The sequence below is a fragment of the Dendrobates tinctorius genome, unplaced genomic scaffold (genome assembly GCF_039654945.1).
Source record: "Dendrobates tinctorius isolate UK_male_01 unplaced genomic scaffold, ASM3965494v1 ptg000133l, whole genome shotgun sequence".
Lineage (NCBI taxonomy): Eukaryota > Metazoa > Chordata > Amphibia > Anura > Dendrobatidae > Dendrobates > Dendrobates tinctorius.
The window spans coordinates 18808162-18833860 of NW_027361801.1; the positions used below are offsets into that span (position 1 = coordinate 18808162).

General features: G+C 44.0%; 1 protein-coding gene and 1 non-coding gene across 5 annotated transcripts in view; both read right to left on the minus strand.

The window, feature by feature from the left end:
• Nucleotides 1-1700: 1700 nt before the first annotated feature.
• The window catches only part of LOC141048111 (P2R1A-PPP2R2A-interacting phosphatase regulator 1-like), a 32952-nt gene continuing 8953 nt past the window's right edge, over nucleotides 1701-25699 (minus strand). For 2 of the 4 annotated variants that reach the window (XM_073543519.1, XM_073543516.1), the window contains exons 3-10: nucleotides 21487-21543; nucleotides 18328-18371; nucleotides 10081-10135; nucleotides 9340-9432; nucleotides 8883-8971; nucleotides 7961-8019; nucleotides 7410-7503; nucleotides 1701-6360 (exon numbers count right to left, since the gene is read on the minus strand). In XM_073543519.1, the coding sequence (XP_073399620.1) occupies nucleotides 6216-6360; nucleotides 7410-7503; nucleotides 7961-8019; nucleotides 8883-8971; nucleotides 9340-9432; nucleotides 10081-10135; nucleotides 18328-18371; nucleotides 21487-21543 (636 nt within the window). In that variant the 3' untranslated portion in view covers nucleotides 1701-6215. Of the gene's footprint in view, nucleotides 6361-7409; nucleotides 7504-7960; nucleotides 8023-8882; nucleotides 8972-9339; nucleotides 9433-10080; nucleotides 10136-18327; nucleotides 18372-21486; nucleotides 21544-25699 lie in introns of all 4 variants that reach the window. The other 2 variants (XM_073543518.1, XM_073543515.1) reach the window with 1 other exon arrangement.
• LOC141048238 (small nucleolar RNA U109) lies at nucleotides 7696-7831 on the minus strand. Its single transcript, XR_012220010.1, has one exon. It is a non-coding gene; the product is annotated as a small nucleolar RNA U109 (small nucleolar RNA).

The following is a 25699-nucleotide window of genomic DNA, read 5'->3' on the forward strand; positions in this document are numbered from 1 at the left end:
TATTCAGGCTTAAAGGGAATCTGTCACCCCTTTTTTGAGATATCATATAGTGATATCATTCAATTGTGTGTCACATAAGGATTCTCTTAGTACTTTTGCTTCCCCCTGACCCCGCACCTTTCATGAATAAATACCTTTTTTATATCGGTTCAGATGTATGTAAACTGCCGCTGTCCGGTCCGCTGGGCGGGGCTTATTCAACTGCTCCCCCCCTCCCTGTCTTGCTCTGCACATTTCTTCTTCTACTTCTTTAGATGTATCCATATAAATGGCCCACCCTGTAATGCACAGCCCATACAGTCATACAGTCTCTCAATTGGAGAGGCACTTATGTGCCTAAACAGTGATAACCCCCCACAAGTGTCCCCATTTTGGAAACCACACCCCTCAAGGATTTTATCCAGAGGCACCCCTCAAGGATTTTATCCAGAGGTATAGTGAGCATTTTGAACCTACAGGTACAACACAGAATTTGATAACATTAGGAATATTTTGTCATTAGTGTTGAGAACAAGTGCTCAGAACTCGAGTTTATACATCGGGCACACATCGAATATCGCGGGTGCTCGAGAGACATTCTCGAGTCCCCACCCCGCATGTTTCACGGCTGTTAGACACCCAAAAAATGTGGGGATCCGCGATACTCCATGCATACCCAAGCACCCAATGCAAATTCGAGTAGCGAGCACTTGTGCTCAACTATTTTTTCTTTTGGGTCTATCACTGTGATCAAAATTAACCAATAGGAAAAATGTACTATTGTTGCCAGGTAGCGGCTGGCAGATCTCAGCAGGTGCAATGCGCATGCACCAGCCATTTTCTTCCAGGAAGGTGACGCGGAGGGCCGGAGGACGGAGCAGGGTCCGGGGATGGCAGAGGTATCGGGGAGGCTCAGGGGACCCCATTTCTCTCTTTTCTGATATGCTAGATCATATCAGAGGAGAGAAATGAATTGTAAATAAGTTTTTTTTGTGATCGCCATTATTCGGTGGACAGGTTACCGTAAAAACCAGCCATTCTCCCTCCTCCATAGAATTTTATAGGCGCCAACTGTCATGTTATCACTGAATACGGGTTTTACACATTAACTGAATGAAAGATGAGGAGATAGAATGAAAGAAGAAAAAAAAGCAGATTTCTCTGATAAGATCTATTGCAAAGCTCCTTAGTATCATGTGCACAATTGATTGAGAAAGGCTCTTTGGAAGCGGAAACGTTGCCTACCATGTGGGTTTGAAATAAAATACCACATTCTTTCTACTTTTCTAAAAAAGGAGTGCTGCCTTCATTTTTTCACAATTGATTAATGAACTATAAAAAAAATAAATAAAGGTTAATATGATGGGTGGGGGGGGGGACAAAGAGGTCCGACAGTCACCCAAAACAATGCACATCTGGCATCCAACACCTTAAATGATGCCATAAGAAACTGACATGAGCATTTAAAAGATTAAACAGCAGTGATCAGAGCTTAGCGGGCTCAGAACCCGAGTGTGCTGTATACATATGCAGAACATGGTGTGTGCCTGTCGGGAATGAGGTTCAAAGGGTTGCACAAGTTGGCTTTGCAAATGTAGTGGGTACATAAAGGACACTTCCCCATACACTAGACAAGGTTCTGTGTCTGTGCACGTAGCTGTTATCTTACAATTCAAATAGTAAAATTTGCTTTAATTTCCAGAGACTTACGAGATGAAAAGTTTGTTTGCTTTAAAGATTTTTATTTCACACACACAGTAGCATTACTATTGTATTATGAAAACATCGGAAATACATAACACGTTGCTATGATAAAGCAGCATCATTGCTTGAACAGATCTGTACACTGACACTGTATACTCCAATACCAATCATGCATAGTACAATGCAGAATTAACACTCCCCCCACCCCCATAAAAAAAAAAAAAATATATATATATATATATATATATATATATATATATATATATATATATATATATATATATATAAAATAAAAAATTAGTGGAACAACAACTATACAGCAGCTGAAACTCACCAAAACAATCTTCGCCAACAAACGTTTACAGGACAAGCCTTCACTGAAAACACTTATATACAGACACATTTGCACTATGTTACAGCCACCTTCATACATACAGGTTATATTCATATTAAAAAAACAAAAATAAAAATTTTGGCACCACTAGCAGAAAGCTAATGTGATTAAGTGACGATTGCATTCATAAAGCAGCAGCACGTTAACGCAGCCATGGCACGGAATGGTTTGTGTACCCGGTGAGGAGCTGGCTCACCAGATAAATGCACAATTAATGCAATAAGGCACTGCAGAGGTTAACCCTGGAGACACGCTAGCCCAGGGTTGGCTTTACTAAAGGTTAGGAAGGTCCAGATTACACGACCCAGATTTGTGGCCAATATTTCATCCTTATTTTTGCAAGGTGGGCAAAAAAAAAAAAAAAAAAATCCAAAAAGGGGAAAAAATATTTGATTTTTGTTTTGAGAAAGGGAACACAAAAAAACCCCACCAGAAATATGTCCGGGTACAGGGTTTACAGTCCCTAAATGATCTGTTCACCTTTGGCAACTTACAGAGAGGGTAAAAAAAACCCTAGACCTACGCACTCACTTTGGTTACAAAAAAATAATTAAAAATGGTCCCAAAAGAGAAAAAGAAAGTTCCCCCATCACTTACCATAATAGGAAAAGTAATTGTCTGACTACCTCATGCAAAACTTTCTGGCCCCATGAGGCATCTTGTGTGCAAGCCAGTGACAATTTGGTCCCAAACCATTAGTGCTTTCTGGGATTATTGGGCAAAACCTCATTAATAGGGCATTTAATGGCACAATACTACTATTTTATTTATTTTTGTTACCTCGCTCAGATTTTGTAAAAATCCATAAGGGAAAACCCTCCATAAATGACCTCATTCACATGGTGGCATTTTCCACTTTTGGCTTACAAATACAAAATATGTATTAAATGAAGCCTACCGCCATAGCAGATACAACCATACAGCGGCCGCATTATTTCATCAGTATTACAGCCTCACGTTCTCGCCTGCCCATTACGCCTATTCTGCTGTTATTCGGGGGGGGGGGGGGGGGCACGGAGACCACCAGGCAGGTCAGACATGGCACCTGTAATTGCCATAATTAAAAAAAAAAAAAAAAGGCAACATATTAGAGATCTATCCAGCAGTCCGCCATTTGGCCACGTCCAAGAGCCCTTCTCATGATTGTTTCACCAAACTTCAATTCAATTAGTTAACGACACACACTAAAGAATATACAGAACCTTTCCTTTTGCAAAAGGACTATACACATGACCAATTGTAAAATATATATATTATTTTTTTTGCCAGTCTTAACAAACGGATGTTGCAGATGTTAAACAAAAAAACAACTCCAGACATTCGACTTTGCAACGTGCCACGATATTGACAGTCATTGTGACGGTTCAACAAAGTACAGATCGCCCCTCACCATTGTGCAGTTCCTATGTACGGAGCAGCCTTCATAATAAATCTCTTAAAAAGACACAAGTTCTACAGATTTATTTCATACAAAAATTTACTGCAAGAAAAAAAAAAACCCACAAAAAATAAATATGATGGCAAAAAAAAAAAATATCACACTTTATAGTAGATTTTATGTAAGGTGACTGTAGAAAGCAAATGTTGTAACTTATATATTTGCAGTCACATATACAAAATGTTGATGTACCGTAAGCCTCATTACACTGCAGGTACCTACACTGAACAGCGGCGGTCATCACAAATCCAGGATGAATGTACAGCCTAGCATTTTATATACAGCGGTACCGACAGATGGCAAAATCCTACACAAAAAAAACAACTATATAAAACTTGGGGTGGGAAGATTAGCAGCTTCTACTACTGAATCATTATAGAACAGCTTCATCTAATAATATGCCAGTTTTTACTCAGTATAACGGACATTTTATTACACATGCCATATGAAAGGGCAGGAACCCAATAGAGGGTACTTTTAGGCTGGGTTCACACGTGGCGTTTTTTTCGCATTTCCGCGGCGGTTTTTACAGCGCGATTTTGCTGCGAAAAATAAGCATCCCATGCATTCCTATGGGATTCCGCAATGCTGTGCTAATGCTGCAGTTTTTACCACGGTGGAATTGCTTCGCGGTAAAAAACGCAGCATGCTCATTAATTTCGCGGAATTGCGGTGATCCCGCACCATAGGAATGCATTGTTCTGCTTACTTTCCGCATGTGGCTGTGCCCACCATGCGAAAAGCAAGCAGAACATTTGCGGATGGTACCCACGGTCCGGAGGAGAGGAGATTGTCCTCCGGGCACCATATCCCTGTAAAAAATAGAATTTAAAATAAAAAATATTGTTATTCTTACCTTCCGACGTCCCGCGCAGCCTTCCCACCTCTCTCCACGATCCCGTTCCCAGTAAGCCTTTGCGAGCGATGACGTCCGTTCTCGCGGGATCGCGAAGTCTCGCGGTCACTCGCGAGACGTCGCGAACCCGCGAGAACGGACGTCATCGCGGTAATTGTCGCAAAGGATTACTGGGACCGGGAGCGTGGAGAGAGGCGGGAAGGCTGCGCGGGACGTCGGAAGGTGAGAACAAGAATTTTTTTTTTTTTTTTTTATTATTATTTACATTCTATCTTTTACTATTGAGGCCGCATAGGCGGCCTCAATAGTAAAAAGTTGGTCACACTCTTCAAACACTATGTTTGACGAGTGTGACCAACCTGTCAATCAGTTCTCCAAGCGATGCTACAGATCGCTTGGAAAACGCTAGCAATTCTGCAAGCTAATTAGGCTTACAAAATGCTAGTTTTTCTGCGGGAAAATCGCGGGAATTTAAAATACGATTTTCCCGCGGAATGGAATTTCGGAATTCTCGCGGTAATTTCCGCGAGAGTTCCGCTACGTGTGAACCCAGCCTTACAGGTCTTAAAGAGGTCTACGGGAGTAGAAAAACATGGCTGCCTTCTTCCAGAAACAGGGCCACACCTGTCCTTGTGCAGTATCTGGTACAGCAGCTGGCATCACAGTACAGGGCCTGACCGGCGGGTCTCCTGACCGGAGCGTAGAGCTGCATAGGTATAGATGTGACAATTAGTAGGCCACTGGTCGGCCTGGGTTTCTCACAGTAGTGTGAACCTTGGTCTAAGTCTGATGATATCAGCCATGAAGGTCTAAACCCATAAGTTTAAGAACTTGTCAAAGATACCGATTGTTTTATTACACTTAAAGTTGGGCTAAATAAATAGGCTTCCCTAATGATTAGATGAAGGGTGCGGGTGCATTTCTGCACTCTGCCTAATTTCTGTTAATTAGGGCCTATAATAAACTGTTCATTCTCCAGAAGGGTCAATGCTTCCCCATAACCCTTTATTCTGGAGAGTTTCCTTTCCATATTGTATCAGATATTCTACATCTATATATTTACTAGGCCTCATTTATAAAATGACGAAAAGAAAAGCTGGTCTTTAGCAGCCAGTCAAAGCCCATTTTGCATTTCTATGAAAAAACTAAAGCCGTCCTGTGACCGGTTGCTTTGTGCATTAAGAACAATTTTCCCTATACATCCTTTTGATAAATGAGGCCCCTGGTAAGTAGTGGTCAGTATTTTTATTGCACAGGTCTTGTATGATAACACTCGGCCTCAAAGAAACAGTCGCAATAGGGCAAAGCATTAGTGCTCAGTACACGAAATCCCAATCAATAAAAGAAAACATGAGCCGAGCAACTTATAGGGAGAGAAAAGCGAAGTGATGGATTGCATAAATGCCCAATGAGAAGATAGAAAAAGGGTTGCTGTTAAATTCCCGCCAACTTTACTGTAAATTAAATAACATTCCTAGTCTGTAAATTGTACAATTTTGTCAAACAATAAATAAAAGAGCCAAACCAAAAAAATACTTAAAAAAAAAAATCTGGTTTTGGATCAATACCTGGAACAAGCAGGCAAAATGACATTGTACTGTACACACATTACAACCCTCCACGCCATGGTGCAAGAGTCCTGTAACAAACCATCAGGCTGGAGGCAGGAAGTATATACATACAAAACAGGAGATGTAAAAAAAAAAAAAAAATATATATATATATATATATATATATATATATATATATATAACACACAGGTTTTAAAGGAGAGAGGAAGACCAGAGTGTTTCCTTCATAGTCTTTCAATAATGGTGGTTGTGAACACTTGGGTCCAGTGCCGCTCACTTGGGAGACATGTCGTCCAGCGATATGAATGAAGAGCAGGAGTTAGAGCAAGCGGCGGGAGAGTCAGTCACACAGCCTTCCTTAGCTGTAGAGTCAGAAGAAGAACCGATACTACTGCTGCTGTCAAGGTCCAAGGAAAGGCTGCAACAATCACAAACAAGCACATAAGTCTAATAACCTGCAATCAGCAGCCACAGCATATACCACATATCAGACCATCACACCTTACATGACAAGACATTACCCTTTTGGCCGCAGTACAACAGATATTTTTTTTTTTTAGCTGTATGGAATAGTGCACTCCCTATTACATACAAGGGTACCCCTTTAATAAAGTATATGGTGCATTATAGGGAGCCTATGGGTTTATGCTGCTGTCACATACATTGGGAGAAGCTGGTATACAAGCATATCTAAGTCTGATGAACGTACAAGATGACAAGAGGAGATGTACACAAACTACACAACTTTTGCAAAATAATTGGCTCATTCTTTAGGACCTATTTAGTAGATTGCAGGGTTTTTTTTTTTTTGTTTTTTTCAGCAGATGTCCACAAGGAATTAATCCTCAAGGCCTGGTCCCTCGGCCTTTTCTATGATCTGTGGCCGCTGGATGGGAACTCTGAGAACCACCTCTCCAACCAACGACATCCGCTGTTTTTTGTTTTTTGATGAGCCGTGGATGCTGGCGGTTACGAGGTGGTTCTCAGAGCTCCTGTTCAGCAGCCACTGACCACTGAATATGACGATGCATCTGGTCCTGTGGATCAATTGGCACCATTACTAGACTCCACCAACAGCTCATGTTTTCAGGATATCCTTAGTATTGCACAGGTGATAATGCTTGAGCAGGTGTTGAAATTAATTCCATCACCTATGCAATAGTAAGGGAATCCTGAAAACAGGACCTGTTGGTGGCTCAGAGTTGAGAAAAACTGGTCTATACAGAGTATTTCATGTCACGCAGCCCTATACGGCGAAGGGTGATCTCTGCATAGTCTGCTCAATTCTTCTATATCTGGCTGTGTGTCATAGTTCCCTCTACACTCCAAAAAACAAGCTCCCATTAAATCAGCCCTAGACTTGGGGTGATTTTGGGCTGAGAACTTAAAAAGTGTAGAAAGCAAAAGATGTTGGTGTAATTTTTATGATATCACTCTGCACAATGGTTAAAAAATGTCTATACTTACCAACTATAATCTGACAGATGGGTGAGGTCAGGAGAAAGCATGTTGGTTGTACCTTGAAACAGTCTTTTTGGTTGATTTTCTATTTCCATTTCAACTAGTAGAAAGAAAAACAAACTACAGTAAGAAAAACACTTAGATGTATAACAATGGAATTTCAGTCACAAAAGTTTCATCAACAAGTCTGCCTTGTGCGAATAGATATACGCTTGGTATATAGTGTGGCGTAGTAAAAGGCGACAGTATAGATTTATTGTAGCAGAAGGGTCCCCAATAACACAAAGGACAACATTGTAGGAGTAATATACTACTACGCAGTCTGCACTGCACAACTGGCAGCCCTGATAACTCCTGATGTACTTTCTCTAGCATGCCTCGGATACACTGATGTACTATAGAGCACACGAGTAACGTCCGTCATGCACATATGGTCCAGCGTTCTCCGAGCTGCAGATGTCAGGGGATGATGGGAGTTGTAGTAGTCCAACAGCTGGAGAGCCATAGATTTAGGAACACAAATACAGTCTACCATGCACGCAAACACAATATAATACCTTTCCTCTTTATAGGGCCGAGAACACTGGGACGTATACAATTAGGACTCTGACTTCTCCTACTGGAGAGAAGAACATACAAAATTTTTAGGGAAAAAAAAAAAACAAAAAAAAACACAACAAGAAATCTATGATTATAAGGATAAACTTAGGCTAGAATATACTATACATTACTATAGCATTAGCACTGAGACCAAGAACAAATATATATTCAGTAAGAGATCAGATGGTGGAAGGTGATGGTCCTTTAAGACGGACAGATTTTATGCTAGCAGAAATATCATTATAGAGAGCCCCATGTAAAACAGGGAATGAGCTGCTGACAATATAACACTGTAAAGGGACAGAACAATATTATAGTCCTTTCTAGTCCCAGCAGTTTTTGGCAGACCAACCATAAAGGCAAACACAAGTGTGATCGACTTATTTAAAAGTCTTGGTAGCTAGGTGCCAGCCATACTTCTGACTTCCCCCATACACAGGAACACATGGGTGTGGGATCGGCTGTTGAAACTACAGTAGGACCCTTCTGCCTCATTCTCTGAAAAAAATCACCAACAGAAAACCCTGCTGGCAACTGATCTTCAAAGTGATTAAAAGACCATAAAGACTGAACACAAACAGCAAGTCGTTTTGACATTGCAGTGCATGTTAATTCTTTTACGTTTTTTGACGCTTTTTGAGGTGGAGTCTGCCATAAAATAAGACCATGTGCACATATCCTTAGGCTGCTTTAATTTCAAACAATCCCTTTCTTCTCAAGACAGATATTCTGCTGCCAGAGCTGCCTGGCAGCTACTTTATTTCCCTCTTTTTGCTGAGCACGTGTAGGATGTGTATGGGGTATTCGCTAAACCCAAACTTAAGTAATGATTTTCCAGTTTCTATACTTTTAATACACCACAAGATTTAAGCTACTTACGTGGTAAAGCGCCTTGTTGGGCTGGGGATCGGGCTCGGAGGTAAGCCATTACTGCTCACAAACATTTGCAGAGACGGAGAAAAACATTGCTGTTGGTGGAAAGGAATAATCATTTTAGGACCAATATGTGCATATTATCAGACTCACAGGCTACATGTTGTAAATAGAAAGATTTAGGCATGTCTAAAAAGGTCCTGTCAAACAGGGTTGGTATTTTAAGTGCATAAAGCAAATGTTTAAAAAAAAAGCACAAATAAACCAGCAGTCCTGCTAGCTCCTTAGCTTTAAATTGAATGGAGGTTTCTCATTTCTTTGTATGACACCAACCAGTCTTCAACATGCACAAAGTCAAACAAAATCACACAGCAACAGTACTACCCATCACAAACGTTTGGACAACATAAGAAGTCACAAGCATTTAACCATCTACAATTAAAACACAAAATATTTAAAATACCTTCCCGATTCCTCTGGTGGGTGAGGGGGCCGGTGACACTGGTACAAAGTCAATACGCTTTGGAGAGGAATATTTATCAAGATCATTGTCACTCTGTAGAGAGAAATATATATATATATAAAATAGGTGTAAGAAAAAGTTATCTACACACCAAAAAAAAAGGATTTCAGAGTAAATGTAAAATGTGCCTATTATTCCAGGTGACTTCAGAATAAGCCAACATGTGTTGCACATTTGGGATAACACTATTCCGCTTGCATTTTTTTTTTACTTGTTTCCACTCTGAAGGCTCTATCTCTACTTGTCTTTGAGCAAGTGCGGGGGGACCCCAGCTGCTGATGCACACACAGAAGAGGAGGTCCAGCCACTCTATACAGCACATCGTCATCAGAGCAGGCATGGAAGACTTTATACTGAGCCATGCTACTGTGAGTCTAGCACTAGGGTGTGTTAAAACACTTACTAGAATGCAACGATTTTTTTCTATATTACGATTCTGATACTGCAGCTTAGGTCCAATCATCAAACCAGCCTTGTGCATATCCATTACACAAGGCTGGCACTACTTGTGAAAAGACAAAGGTGTTCTCCTAATCCTGAATAACCCCCCCCCCCCCCCGGTTAGTAAAAAAAAAAAAAAATTATATATAACACACACACACATATATATATATATATATATATATATATTTTTTTTTTTTTTTTCCCCCACACTAAAATTTAGATTGACAAGAATCTTACCAGACTGAAGTTCTCCTCCCAGGACAGGCTCATCTGCATCGCACTCTGGATCTCTCTTAAAAAAAAAAAAAAAAATACAGGGTGAATGAGCATCATAGAAAATTCTGCCATTTTGGACTGTGATGTACAGTTGTCCAGACTAAATCACACTTTGGTCAAGTGAAAAAGCTTACATATCCTAAAATGTCTTTTTACATGCAGAAGGCATTAGATACTTAGGCCTGTTTCACACTTCCGTTTTTTCAAATCCGTCAAAATCCGTTGTTTTCCGTAAAAAAACGGATCCGCCATTTTTTGCAGGATCCATTTTTTTTGTCCCATAGACTTCCATTACGGTTACCGCGGATCCGTCAAAAAAACGGATCCGTTTTTAAAAAACGGATCCTTTTGCATCAGTTTCCGTCAAAAAAACGGAAACGGATCCGTTTGGCGGACACAAAAACGGAAGTGTGAAACAGGCCTTAGTGTGTTCATTGGACCCAGTGCATGCCTGGCTTACACCTCAAACAGTCTGCGTTCCATCTATCCATAAACCCGAAAACAGGGATTTTTATGTACTCACTGTAAAATCCTTTTCTCTGAGCCACTCATTGGGGGACACAGGACCATAGGTGTTATGCTGCTACCACTAGGAGGCTGACACTAAGTAAACACAAAAAGTTAACTCCTCCTCTGCAGTATACACCCACATGCTGGCTCCAGCCAAACCAGTTCAGTGACAAAGCAGTAGGAGAACGTGAACAACATACGAAGGTACAAAAACGTCAAACCAAAGAAGTATTCAAACAGTCAGGCTAACAGGGTGGTTGCTGTGTCCCCCAATGAGTGGCTCAGAGAAAAGGATTTTATGGTGAGTACACAAAAATCCCTGTTTCTCCTTCGCCTCATTGGGTGATACAGGACAGTGGGACGTCCTAATACAGTCCCTGGGCGGGAAAAATGATTGAAAAAGTCAAACCCCACGTACCAACTGTCTAAAGATGAGCTACCGCCGCCTGCAAAATCCATCTGCCCAGGCCAGCATCCGCGGAAGTCTGAGTGTGGATGTTGTAATGCTTCGTGAATGTATGCAGACTGGACCAAGTCGCAGCCTTGCAAACCTGTTCCGCTGAAGCCTGGTGCAGAGTGGCCCAAGAGGCTCCTACCGACCGAGTGGAGTGTGCCTTAATCCCCGCTGGGATAGGATGGCCCCTGAGGCGGTAAGACTCTTGAATAGCCGAGCGTATCCAGCTGGCTATAGTGGACTTAGAAGCAGTGAGACCCTTCCTGTGACCCTCAGTAAGAACTAACAAGGCATCAGTCTTACGGAAAGAAGACGTCCGAGAGACATAACGTCTGAGAACTCTCACCAGAACTCTCAACCCAGTGTACTGGTGCTGGGCAAAACGGGGGGACAAAACAATGTCTTGGTTAAGGTGGAACGTGGATACTACCTTGGACAAGAAGGACAGGGATGGTCTGAGAACCACCTTGTCCTGGTGAAAAACTAGTAAAGGGGCTCTACAGGACAGGGCAGCCAGCTCCGGGACCCGCCTGATTGACGTCACAGCGACGAGAAAGGCGACATTCCAGGAAAGGCAGGCCAGTGAGAAGTCAAGCAGCACCTCGAAGAGAGACTCTTGAAGAGCCCCCAGGACCAAGTTAAGGTCCCAGGCATCCAACGACGTTCGATAGGGGGGCACCATATGGCAGACCCCCTGCAGAAACGTCCTCACCTGCAGTTTGGAAACGATCCTGCACTGGAACAAAACAGATAATGCCAAGATCTGGCCTTTGAGAGAGCTGGGCGCCAGGCCTAACTCCAAACTAGTCTGGAGGAAGTCCAAAATGGTTGGGATGGAAAAGACGAGAGGAGGACGACCGCGCTGGCAGATCTGTTGAAAGACCTCTGGATGAAGTTCCCACTCTCCCGAGGCGAGACCCTGACGGCTGAGTTTGTCTGCCGCCCAGTTTTCCACACCCGGGATATTGCGGCCCTCTTGATGGTTGATGTATGCCACGGCCGTGGCGTTGTACAATTATATGCAGACAGGGCGACCCGCCAGGAGTAGATGGAATCGCAGCTGAGTCCGTCGGACTGACCGAATATCCAGTATGTTGATAGGAAGGCACGAGTGCTGAAGTGACCAGCGCCCCTGAGCAGTGTAGTGACGAAAAACGGCTCCTCAGCCGAGAAGACTGGCGTCGGTGGTGAATACCAGCCATTGAACCGGGAGAAAAGATTTTCCTTGGGAGAGAGAAGACCGCAAAGTTCACCACTTGAGCGTCTTCCTGACACACGGAGACAAGCAGCACCGCAGGTAGAGGGAAAACGGGTTCCTGTCCCAGGCTGTCAGAATCGCATGCTGCAAGGGGCAGAGGTGAAGTTGGGCAAAGGGGACAGCATCTATCGCTGCCACCATCTTGCCCAAGACCCCCATGCCGAATCAAATGCACTGCGGGTATGGGCAATAAAGTGCCTAGGCTCCCTGCTGAAGGGAGAGGTATATTTATCCAGGGTCCAAGGTCATTCCCAAGAAGCATATCTGCTGGGCTGGGACCGGAGAAGATTTGTACAAAGTTTATCAGCCAGCCAAAAAGAGAAAGTGTGTCCAAGGTGATACGGACGCACTCTGCGCAGGCTTGGAAAGATGGCCCCTTGATCAGGAGCTCATCTAGGTATGGTAGAACGACCATTCCCCAAGAGTGTAGAATGGACATGACGGCTACCATGACCTTTGTGAACACTCTGAGGGGCGGTGGCGAGCCCGAAGGGTAACGCTGCAAACTGGAAATGTTCCTCGCGCACAGCGAAGCGTAGGAACCTCTGGTGAGGGGGAAGATCAGGATATGAAGATAAGCATCCTTGATGTTGATGGAAGCTAGAAACTCCCCCTTTTCCCATCAAGGAGATGATGGAATGGAGGGACTCCATTTTGAGGTGTCGGACCCTGACAAATTTGTTTAGGAGCTTCAGGTCCAGAATGGGCCGCACCGTTCCATCTTTTTTAGGAACCACAAATAAGTTCAAGTTGAAGCCCTCGAACCTTTCTTTTTCAGGGAACGGAGTAATCACTCTGGTTTGGACTAGCGAATCGATGACCTGGTAAAAAGACTGGGCCAGTGTCTTTGTCTTGGGTGGGCGAGAGGGGGAAGAACAGAGTCAGGGGGTGGGAAGAAAACTATTTTGTATGTGGCGGACCCCAGTACCCTGACCCATTCGTCGTGACGACAGAGCCAGGCGAGACGAAACAGAAGTAGATGACTGCCTACCCTGCTGGTGTCTACAAGTCATTGCGCCGAGAATCTATGGGACTTGGATCCCTTATATCTAGATTGTTTAGGTCGGATCTTCCAGGACTGGTTAGCCCTTGTACGAGCCCTGGGAACCTTTTTCCCCACAGGGGGAGAGCTCTGATCTGGAGGAGGTGGTTGTAGTGGACCAACCGGGATTGGCACGAAAGCACCGAAACCAAGTCTATTGCTGACGACGGAAGGGTCGCCTTCTCTGCTGTGGGATTTCCCCCTTTAGTGTCAAACATAAGCTGATCCAGCTTCTCTCCAAAAAGATGCCCACTCTGGCAAGGCAGAGACGTTAAGGACTTCTTGGACGCTGAGTCCGCTTCATAGAGGCATGAACCAGATAGTTGCCTGCCAGAGATTTGATTGGCCAGATCCACTGCTCCGGGGGAAGGTTACTGTCCTGAATGGTTCCGGTATCTGCTAAACAGACCATGGCTTTTGCTCCCCACTTTGTGGCATAAGAGGGAGAGAGAGTGCCGAGTCGAAGGCTTCAAACACTGAGCGGGCAAGGTTCTCTGACAGTCTGCGAGTTCTGTAATGGAGGAACCATGTGGTAAGTACAGGAGTGTTTTGGCGGCCAGACGAGATACAGGTGGAACCACTGGAGGGGATTCAGCCCATTCCTTCCGCAGATTCGCTGAAAAGGGGTGTCTCGACTCCAGAGGTTTCTGACTTGTGAAGCGCTAGTCCGGTCGCTCACTATGCCACCAAACTATTTCCTGAAACTCGAGAAGCGCGAGAAGGCCCGGGAGACGAGCTATGGATTAGTTTCCTGGATGCCGGTGTATTTTTTGAGTGAGAGCGACCCCTGCTGGCCAGCGGTTCCCCTGAAGCAGGGGAACTCTCTGAGACAGGCAGACAAATGCCCCGACCTGTGGAGGGACTCAATTGCTTTGGTTAGTGAAGCCATGAACTGCGCCAGTGATGAAGCTCACTCAGGGGGACTAGGTACACTGGGTTCGGTAGGGATCCTGTGTGCATTCGGGATCACAGCCCTTGCAAAATGTTGTAGTCTACCCTTGATGCAACGCAGTCTGGCAGATGGTACAGGAGGCTAAAAACACTATGTGATTTGTTAGCCTTCCTGGATGTCTTAGGAAGAGACATGGTGTACCTCAGTATGTCACTGTTCCTGCTACTGTGTCCCAATAGGGAGAATGGATTAAGGACAGAAGGACCCCTGTGAGGACTGCAGAGAAGGGCCAATCTCCCTGATCTGGGGTATGCAGCTCTTACCCCGGTCCCGTGGCCCTTTCGGTCCTCCCGGCGCTGTGCTCCTCTGAGTAGGGGAAATGCGGTAGAATAAGCACTGGTAAATGCTCTGCTGATCCTGGAGGTACCGCTGGCTTTAGTCTACCCAGGCGGTGTGTGTTGCAGCTCAAAGCATGCAGTGAGAGCTGCACGTGTGAGGAAGTGCCAGGGAAATAGTAACGGCCGACGGGAATGGTGGAGGCAGTCTCGCGATGGGTGAGAAGCGCCAAGACAGTGGGCGGAGCCACCGGGCTGCAGCCTAGCCAGTACCGAAGCCGGGGCCTAAGCTTGCAGGCACCGGCTGGAGTATGGGGATAGTACGAGCTGCAGGAGCCCTCCTGTCGAAAGAGATCTAGGACCCCACTTACCCGCGGAGTTAGGTGAGAGATCGCCAGCGGCAATCAGAGGGACCAGCATCTCTGCTACAGGTCGGCTGCTGTAGCATGGCCGATGCAGGTAGCCCTCCATCCACCATCCCTTTGACAGGGAGGTGGAGAGGGACCGTCCGCCTCCTTCCATCATCACTGTTCTATCAGCGGTGATGCAGTGGGGGCTGCACGGACAATAACAAATGCTTCTGGACATCCAGGGGTTAAATCCTCCAGGATGGGACAGGGCTGAAGTCCGGCGAAGAAAAGGCCTGGCTGCAGAAGGGGGTACATGGAGGCGACACTCCATGTTCCCATCTGTTGATGGTGTGGAGAGAGCGGGGCCCTTAAGAGACCCATCACCCCTAAAAAAACTCAGGCATATCTTTAAACGATGCAGTAGGGGGTACGTGGAGGCGACACTCCACATTCATGCCTGTTCTTTGGTTTGGGGAGATCGGACCTCTGAAGGGATCAATCGCCCCTGTCATCCATTAAAAGATTAACATTAAAAATTAAAATGGTAAAAAAGAAAATAAATTATGGTGTGAATAGCAGACCAGTGTGCCTCCTGCGGACACTAAGCATGAACTGGTTCGGCTGGAGCCAGCATATGGGTGTATACTGCAGAGAAGGTGTTAACTCTTTTTGTGTCAGCCTCCTAGTGGCAGCAGCATAACACCCATGGTCCTGTGTCCCCCGATGAGGCAAAGGAGAAAAAAGGAGCTTAGGACAACTGGCTATTCCCTGTCTATACATGTACCAAATGGGATTAAAAAAACAAAAGTAAGACTAACATACACATATTAATCATGTATGCCCACAGGGACAGGAATTAAGCCATATATAAATGAGTGAAAAAGATACATCCTCATACGTGTGCATATACCGTACTAATGTATAGTGACCCATCGATAAAGAAACATGAAAAAACAAAAGGTGGGAAAAAGAACGATGTATATGCCAAGTATGATAAAGTGTAAATATATAACAGCTTTATTGATCAAGCAATCGATACACAGAAGAAATGCAACCAGAAAATAAAAAGAAAAAAAAAAAAAAACGGAGTAGGAAAGTAAACATGAATTAAATAATCAAGAACTATAAAATGGAACATCAAATTTTATATATCAGAAGAAACTGCTGGGTATCAGAAACACTTCTAAATGATATACTGTGCACCTATGGTTAAATCAATTAATACCACATATACAAAAGTATCATTGAAATAGGTTTATAAGAATGTAATAGCATAATAGGTACTGGGCTAACAAAGTTAAACGCCGCAACGCGCATCGGTGGGCACATTGTCCTAGAAGTGTCTGCTGTCCTCATACAGGTATATATTTACCTCCACCAGCTTCCTCATACAATACTCACCTGTACTGAGCTGGTGTTTCTGTAGGTATCCATGTACTCCTGCACTTTATAAGTCCCATGTACACATCACATGCATGCACTTTTCCCTATGGATACTACAGTATACCATTACATGCGCACGAACATATTTCAACGATGCTTTTGCATATGTGGTGTTACATAGTAACATAGTTAGCAAGACATTTGTCCATCCAGTTCAGCCTATATTCCGCTAGTATAAATCCCCAGATCTTCTAAAGAACCTAATAACTGTAAGATATCCAGGCCTCTCTTGAATCCCTCGACTGAGTTCACCATCACCACCTCCTCAGGCAAGGAATTCCAGATTCTTACTGCCCTAACAGTAAAGAATCCTCTTCTACGTTGATGGCAAAACCTTCTCTCCTCCCGACGCAGGGAATGCCCCCTTTTGACCATCAACTTCCTTGGTATAAACAGATTCTTGGAGAGATATTTGTATTGTCCCCTTATATACTTATACATGGTTATTATATCGACCCTCAATCGTCTTTTTTCTAGACCAAATAATCCTAATTTTGCTAATCTATCTGGGTATTGTAGTTCCCCCAACCCCTTTATTAATTTTGTTGCCCGCCTTTGTACTCGCTCTAGTTCCATTATATCCTTCCTGAGCACCGATGCCCAAAACTGCCCACAGTACTCCATGTGTGGGCTAACCAGGAATTTGTACAGAGGCAGTATAATGCTCTCATCATGTGTATCCAGACCTCTTATAATGCACTCCATGACACTGTTTGCCTTGGCAGCCACTGCCTGGCACTCGCTGCTACAGGAACGTTTATCATTAACTAAGATCCCCAAGTCCTTCTCCTTGTCAGATTTACCCAGTGGTTTCCCGTTCAGTGTGTAAAACCGGAGTCACATTGCGAGAAACTCAAGCATCAATACCCGGCACTCGGGACCAGAGTGTGCGGCTGCATAGAAATACATGGAGCCGCACACTCCGGTCCAAGTGTCGGCAGCAGTGCTGGGTATTGATGCACGTTTCTCACATGTGTGATCCCGGCCTAATGGTGTTATTGATTCCATCTTCTCATGTGTATAACCTTACTTTTATCATTTTTAATCCGCATCTGCAACCTTTCAGCCCAAGTTTCCAACTTATCCAGATCCATCTGTAGCAGAATACTATCTTCTCTTGTATTGACTGCTTTACATAATTTTGTATCATCTGCAAATATCGATATTTTAATGTGTAAACCTTCTACCAGATCGTTAATAAGTATGTTGAAGAGAATAGGTCCCAACACCGACCCATGCGGTACCCCACTGGTCACAGCGTCCCAGAATATACCATTTATAATTAATTGTTGCAACCATAGGTGCACGCTATACAATTTATAAGTGTGTTTCTTGTACCCAGCAGTTTCTTCTGATACATAAAATTTGATATTCCATGTTAGGATTGTTCATTACCGTATATAATTCGTGTTTCCTACTTGGATGAGCGCCTGATTATCTTCTAGCTTCATTTCTCCTGTGTACCAATCGCTTGATCAATAAAGTTGTTACACATTTTTAATCTATCATATTTGGCCTCTTTTGGTTTTTCATGTACCAAATGGGTAGCACAAAAAAAGGATAGGCTGTGCCCCAAACACCTTTGTATCCTGGAAATGTCTAATCAGCCCACTGACGTAATGATCTTAGTAATCCCTTTTGGTTAAATGAAGCTACCCTCTTCAGACAAGCTGCTCTCAATGTAACCTATTAAAACATGTGAAGTTTATATACTAGCTACTTCAATGAGCCCAAATCTAAATTATAGTTTCAGAAATGTCCATACAGATAGACCAGCGATTTCAAGGGAGGTTGTTGAACGCCTCATTCCCTTCACAGAAATGATCAGTAGGCATTCACAACTAGCTAATCATATTCCACTTATGAAACAGAAAACGAGTTCTCCAAAGGAAACAAGCTGAAAATACCTAAAGGACACACTCACCGCTCACGTGCAGTCTCACGGTCCATCAAGTCCACACCTTCCTCCTTTTAAAAAAGAAATAAAAAAAAGTTGTTAATTGGTTTTATAACAAAAAGTGATCATAATCTGTTTCTATACATTGTATGTATTGATACTTCACAATATAGTTTTTTTAATCTAGGTGCTACTTATATTTTAACTTTTCTGCGATAAAAATGAAAGTATCCAGCGATACCTTCCTGACATGTGAGATAATAGTATATCACAGGTCGTGCCCAAACCACTCCAAGAAAATGCCGGCCATTTTATATAACCGACATCTTCCTTTAACAGCAGAGAGCAACAACTGACTGCAACACTTAAATAGTATGACTGCCGAATCTATGTATGTGCACCAGCCTCCATCAGCCATCAGCGACGTGATTTCGGGGAACCCTCACATGGCGGCGGGGTTACTGATGAAGAGCCCCATAGTGCCACCTTTATGTATGGTTGAGTTTCATAGAACAACATTATTTTAACTATATGCTGTAATACTATTGTATGAGCGCAGTTCAAAGCCCTCATAAGTAGGGATGAGCGGAAGTGGAAGTTCAGGTTCAAGTGAACGTTAGTCCAAAGTTTAGTTTCGGTACCAGAACTCTACTCGAACCCAATTATGAGAGGAACTTTGGTGTTGTAAAATAATCGAAGTGCTAAGGGTCTCTCTCTCCCCCATCCTGAACTTCTCCTTGAACTCCAAACACTAAAATGGGCTTCCGGGAGAAGTCCTTGTTCAGAGTTCAGCACCAGACACCAGGTGTCCAATACGTACAAACTTCACAGTTCGGGTTTGCTCATCTCTACAGATAGATAGATATGCCAAACTGTCATGTCTGATGCTGCATGACCCCTGGAGCAGTGTGCACGCGCATCTCACTGTTATGTCTGTCAGGTCTGTTATGGTGCATGGCCCCTGGAGCATTGTGCACGCGCACCTAATCTCATGGCTGCCTGCCGTTGCTGGTGTGCACTCATGCTCATGGCTATACGCCATTGCTTGTGCACACATATGCTTCATCTCATGGCTGTGCGCCATCGCTAGGGTGCACGCATACCTCACCAAGGCTGCATGCCTTTTCTGTGCACATGTGTGCTTTACCTCATGGCTGCATGCCGTTGCTGTGTGTGTGCCCGTCTGCTCTACCTGCCGTGATCCTCTCTATGGTCCTGGAGGACCCGACCATGTGATCCTCTCTATGGTCCAGGAGGACCTGACCCAGCAATCCTCTCTATGGTCCTGGAGGACTCGACCATGTGATCCTCTCTATGGTCCAGGAGGACCCAACCCTGTGATCCTCTCTATAGCCCAGGAGGACCGGTCCCGGAAGTCCTCCCCATGGTCATGACCCGCAAATACAGCTGCTAATGCCCTATATCAGACTGCCCCTTCCTATGGTCGAGGCCCGAGTATCGTGTTGCTTCCCTGCTAGGCTGTTTGGTCTGCTCGGTTGCTCCCTGTATGCTGTGCCCCTGCACACTCTGCCCTGTGGTGCTTCTTCGTACACGCTCTGTGCTTGTACTATGTCTGGTGTCTTGTGCCTTGTCTCGTGTCCTGTGCATTGCCTTGTGTGCTTTCTTTGTACTCTGTCTTATTGTGCTCCTTTAGCACAAGCTCTGCTTCTCTCCTACACTCTGTCCTATCGTGCTCTCTTGCACAAGCCTGTTTCCGTACTGTGCCTCGCCCTGCGGTCTGTACACGCTTTGGCCATGTACTCTGCTTTAAGCCTTATCTTTGTATTCTGCCTTCCCTTGCTCCTTTAGCACAAGCCCTGTCTTGTACTCTGTGCTTTGCCATACGCTCCGATTTTACCTTGTACCCGGCTCTGTGCTTCAACATACGTTTTGCTACCTGTCTGTACTTTGCTCTATGTCTCTGACCCGGCTCTGTGCTCTAGCATACGCTCCGCTTCTCTTTCTTGTACCCGGCTCTATGCTTCAGCCTACTTTCTGCTCTTTGTTCTGTGCTTTACCTTGCCTTGTTTCTCCGCGTGCCCTTTGCAAGCACCTGGCCTCGTCCGCCTGTTTGTGCCTCAGCCGTGCTCGCCTCAGTCTTGCCCGCCTGTCTGAGCCTCAGCCTGACCAGCTAGCCAGTGCCCCAGCCATGCTCTCTGTGCTTCATTGCACTTACGCTGTCACTGCACTATGCATAGCATGCCTCCTGGCACGCGCAGGCCCTAGCCTGCTCCTTGGCATACCTCCCCATGCTTCTCTGAAGCACTCACAGGACCTGCCATGAACACTGGCGTGCCTCCTCGCACGCACAGGCCTTAGCCTGTACCCTGGTGTGTCTCTTAGCACGCACAAGCCCTAGCCTGAACCCTGGCGTGCCCTCTAGCACGCACCCCGCCTTGAACCTTTGACTCTGGAGTGTCTCCTAGCACGCATCCTGCCTAGAACCCTGTCTTGGACCCTGGTGTGCCCCCTAGCACGCACTCTGCCTTGAACCCTGGTGTGCTTCCTAGCACGCACCCTGCCTTGAACCCTGCCTTGGACCTTGGTGGGTCTCATAAACATGTACCATGTCTTGAACTCTGGCGTGCCTCCTTGCCTGATCCCTGGCTTGCCTGCCTTATGCCCGGAGCGTGCCGATCGCTGCCAGAGGTCCGGAACCTGATGACTGTGGCCTGATGTCCGGAGCCTGTCGATCGTTGCCAGATGTCCGGAGTCCGATGCCATTTAGCCCTTGCTAACGCCGGAACCCTGGCGTGCCACCTAGCACGCATCATGCCTTGGACCTTGGCGTGCCCTAACACGCGCCTTGTTATGTATCACTTTGTCCTTGTAACTACGTCTTGCTCCTGATTAAACCCTGAGACCACGCTTTATTGAAGAAACCCTGTGACCATGCTTTATGTCTTGTACCCTGCACGTTCCCTGTTGCCAGACACACACACTCGTGTCTTCCTTGAGTTGGCTGTCTGGTTCCAGCAGTTGTGGTGGCTCACCCCTTGGTCTTGCCACTGACACTCCCTGTATAGGGGGTGGTTCCTCACAAGGTCAGCTCGCCCTAGGTGGGTGGGTGCCACGACCCAGGGGGTCCACTCTAGAAATCGACTCAGCAGAAGCTGACTCCGTCACACAAACTGACACCATGACATGCAAACAGTTGAGGGTTGTTTTAAAGTCAGTAATTCTCACCCTTTTAATCTGATACAGCCTGCTGCTTGGAATGCGGATAGGAGAAGATGATGGTATCTGCAAGATGAGAGGACAGAAATCACAATATGTAAGAGTGTATAAGAGAACATGAACATTAAACCACTTCTTGCTCCAAACATTCTCACATAAAAAGTTAAGGCCCCCATATTCATTAGACTTACTGTCAGTCTAACCCACCAATATTGATGTGTTCATAAAACATGCGAATGAAGGCCCCTGACAGACGGTAGTTGGGCAATAGTTAAAGAGAACCTGCCAACAGATTTTCCCAATGTAAAGAATCAATATCATCCAAACTGAAGTAATTATACAAAAAGAAAAAAATTGTAAGGTCATGAGAAATAAAATAGCCTACCAATGTGAAGGGTAAAAACTCCTAATATTGAATATATATCCTATAAAAAGTTCTTGGCGTCAAGAATCCACCAATTATAATAAGCAGTGAAATTTATTAGAAAACTAGTAAGCTAATGTATTACATACCTGAAGAGAGTAAAAAGAACTCGTTAAACAGTAAAGAGATCATAAAGAGCTTACCCATGGCTCCCTGTGTTTGGAGCGCGTGCCCAAATCCACTGGGCACCAGCAAGAGGTCTAAACACAGGGACCAATGGGTAAGCTGGATGGTTTCAGAAACTAACAATGTGATTTGCTAGTGCTAATTGTTCTTTGTCAGATCATAAGTGACATACTGATTTTTTGCTATCACTGTAGGTACTAAATTATCTTACTCCATGCTAATCACACCCTCCCTTCACTTTGTGTGCGGACCCCATCCCCCCTTTTCTATAACAGAGTCATGATCGCTGATTTTATCACTATGTATACAAGTCGGTTACTAGTTTTGTAATATCTAATTTCACTGCTTACAATTTTCCCAATAGGGAAAATAGGGCCAGCACCTTTAAGCCCTCTTTTACAGCATTCTTGCATGCTTTATGCATGTCCTCAAATCCCGCCCAAAAATGTTTTATACTCATAGACGGCGTGGTCTAGTCCGATAGACGACAATGGTCTTGGTCCGGCGCCTCCTCTCTTCTTTCAGTCACTATCCTCCTTCCCTGCTTCATGTGGATGACTCATCCTAAGTCATCCACATCGTATCCCAACCTCACTACTGCGCAGGCGCACTTCTCTACCCTGCCGATGATAGAGCAAAGCACTGTAGCACACATGTAATGGATTTACTTCCGGGTCATTGGCACTTTTTGCCTTTTCCCATACTTGGCAGGGTAGATAAATGCCCCTGTGTAGGAGCGAGACTGGGACACGGAGTGGATGATGTAGCACGCGTCATCCACATGAAGCAGAGGAGAAAGTGATCTTGTAAGAAGAGAGGAGGGGCCGTCCGAGACGAGAGACGCCCATTGGACTGAACTGAGATGTCTGTGAAATTATAAAAGGTCTTTACTGTGCCTTGCATAGGGAACTTATATATAATTTAATAAAATGCTGTAAAAGAGGCCTTAAAGGTGGTGACTGTATTTTATATTGGCATGTCCAATTTCAGATTGCAGATCCTTTGTTCTCAAAGGCTACGTTCCCACAATCAGTTTTCATGAGTTTTTTTATGCTGCATATTTTATTAAAAAATGCAAGTAACATATTTAACTTAACAGGTGCAGAAAATCTGCAATATCAAAAGCTCAACAAAAGCCTATCGTGGGAACGTAGCCGGTTTGCCAATTCTTCAAGCAAAATATAAAAGCAGCTCTTTTCACCCAAAGACATGCATTTTTCCTGACAACACTCCACAATTCGCAGCAGGTTTACAGCTGCAAATAATGAATGTGTGCACTTGACCCAAGATAAGCCAAGAATTAACCAATGATCATTTTATAAACACACAAAATATGCATGCAAAAAAACAAAAATAAAAAATTATGCATTTTACACAGCATTTTCTGGGCAGAGATTTTTGCACACAAATATTTGTGGCAAAAATTTCTGCAACCACAAAATAAAATACATGTATTTTTTAATGTTTTTTTTTTTTTACATGCAGAATTTAGGCATTTATTTCCGCACACATTTGAATGGGTGAAAAGCGCTGCAAAACTTCTGAAAAAATTGACATACTGCAAATAAGAAACTGCTACAAATCTGCAAGGAAAAAAGAAGCAGCATGTGTACGAGGTTTGAACACTAAAGTCCACAGCACATAATTAATGGCGCTAGACGCTCCAATTTACTCAAATCCCAAGCAGTGATAGTGAGGCTATGTGCACACGCTGCGGTTTTTGCTGCGGTTCCGCTGCGGTTTTGGCCCTGCGGAACCGCAGCAGTTCTGCAGACATGGTACTTTACCATGTTACCCTATGGGTTTTCAAAACCGCTGTGCTCACGCTGCAGTTTTTTCCGCGCGGTTTTGCTGCGTTTTTTTACGCAGCATGTCAATTGTTTGTGCGGTTTCCGCAGCGGTTTCACATCTTTAACATAGTAGAGGTGTGAAACCACAGGCCAAAACGCAGCAAAACCGCAGGTCACTTTACCTGCGGTTTTACCTGCGTTTCCGCGCGGAAAAAAACGCAGCGGAATCCGCAACGTGTGCACATAGCCTTACTCACCTCAGGACAGAGAGATTCCAGCAAAAATTTCTTCAAAAAAATTAGGTTTTATTCATAGATATTTAAAAGAATATACACAAGATACACAATAGAAAAAGACACTAAAAAACAGGGTGGGGATAAACCTCCAAACAAGGAAGGTGTTTACATGAAGATATAGCTGTGTCTCCTGGCTGCTGTAATATGCATATTATTTAGCCACATTAGTCTGACAGCAATACAGCTTCAGATGACAGTCTTTCACCCTTATAGATAACATATGATCAGAACATAGGGTTATTAGCATATATCAAGCCGATAATATACATCTTATTTACCCAAACAGTCTTACAACAACAAAGTGGCAATCCTCTTCTCTTGTTAGTAACATATGATCAATATCAGGGCATAGGGTCATTAACATATGACCAAATAGTTTATTGAAACAACACCATAGAGTTGCTGCTGAATGCAAACCCTTATTAACCCCTTCATGACCCTGCCTATTTTGACCTAAATGGCCATTTTTTGCAATTCTGACCAGTGTCCCTTTATGAGGTAATAACTCAGGAACACTTCAACGGATCCTAGCGATTCTGTTTTTTCGTGACATATTGGGCTTCATGTTAGTGGTAAATTTAGGTCAATAATTTTCACACTTATTTGTGAAAAAAAATGGAAGTTTGGCGAAAATGTTGAAAATTTCAAATTTTGAATTTTTATTCTGTTAAACCAGAGAGTTATGTGACACAAAATAGTTAAAAAATAACATTTCCCACATGTCTACTTTACATCAGCACAATTTTGGAAACTAAATTTTTTTTGTTAGGAAGTTATAAGGGTTAAAAGTTGACCAGCAATTTCTCATTTTTACAACAAAATATACAAAATAATTTTTTTTAGGGACCACATCATATTTGAAGTCAGTTTGAGGGGTCAATATGGCAGAAAATACCCAAAAGTGACACCATTCTAATAACTGCACCCCTGAAGGTGCTCAAAACTACATTCAAGAAGATTATTAACCCTTCAGGTGCTTCACAGGAGCAGAAACATGGAAGGAAAAAATGAACATTTAACTTTTTAGTCACAAAAATGATCTTTTAGCAACATTTGACTTTTTGAATGGAAAATTAGCTCCAATTGTTAGCGGACACCATGTCGTGTTTGGAGCTCCCCCCACAAATGACCCCATTTTGGAAACTAGACCCCCTAAGGAACTTCTCTAGATGCATAGTGAGCACTTTGAACCCCCAGGTGCTTCACAAATTGATCCGTAAAAATGAAAATGTAATTTTTTTTTCATTTTTTCATTTTCACATGGGCAACAGGATAAAATGGATCCTAAAATTTGTTGGGCAATTTCTCCTGAGTACAACGATACTTCATATGTGATCATAAACCATTGTTTGGGTGCACGGCAGGGCTCAGAAGGGAAGGAGTGCCTTTGACTTTTTGAATGGAAAATTAGCTCTAATCGTTAGCGGACACCATGTCGCGTATGGAGAGACCCTGTGTGCCTAAACATTGGAGCTCCCCCACAAGTGACCCCATTTTGGAAACTAGACCCCCCAAGGAACTAATCTAGTTGTGTGGTGTGCACTTTGAACCCCCAAGTGCTTCAGGAGTTTATAATGCAGAGCCGT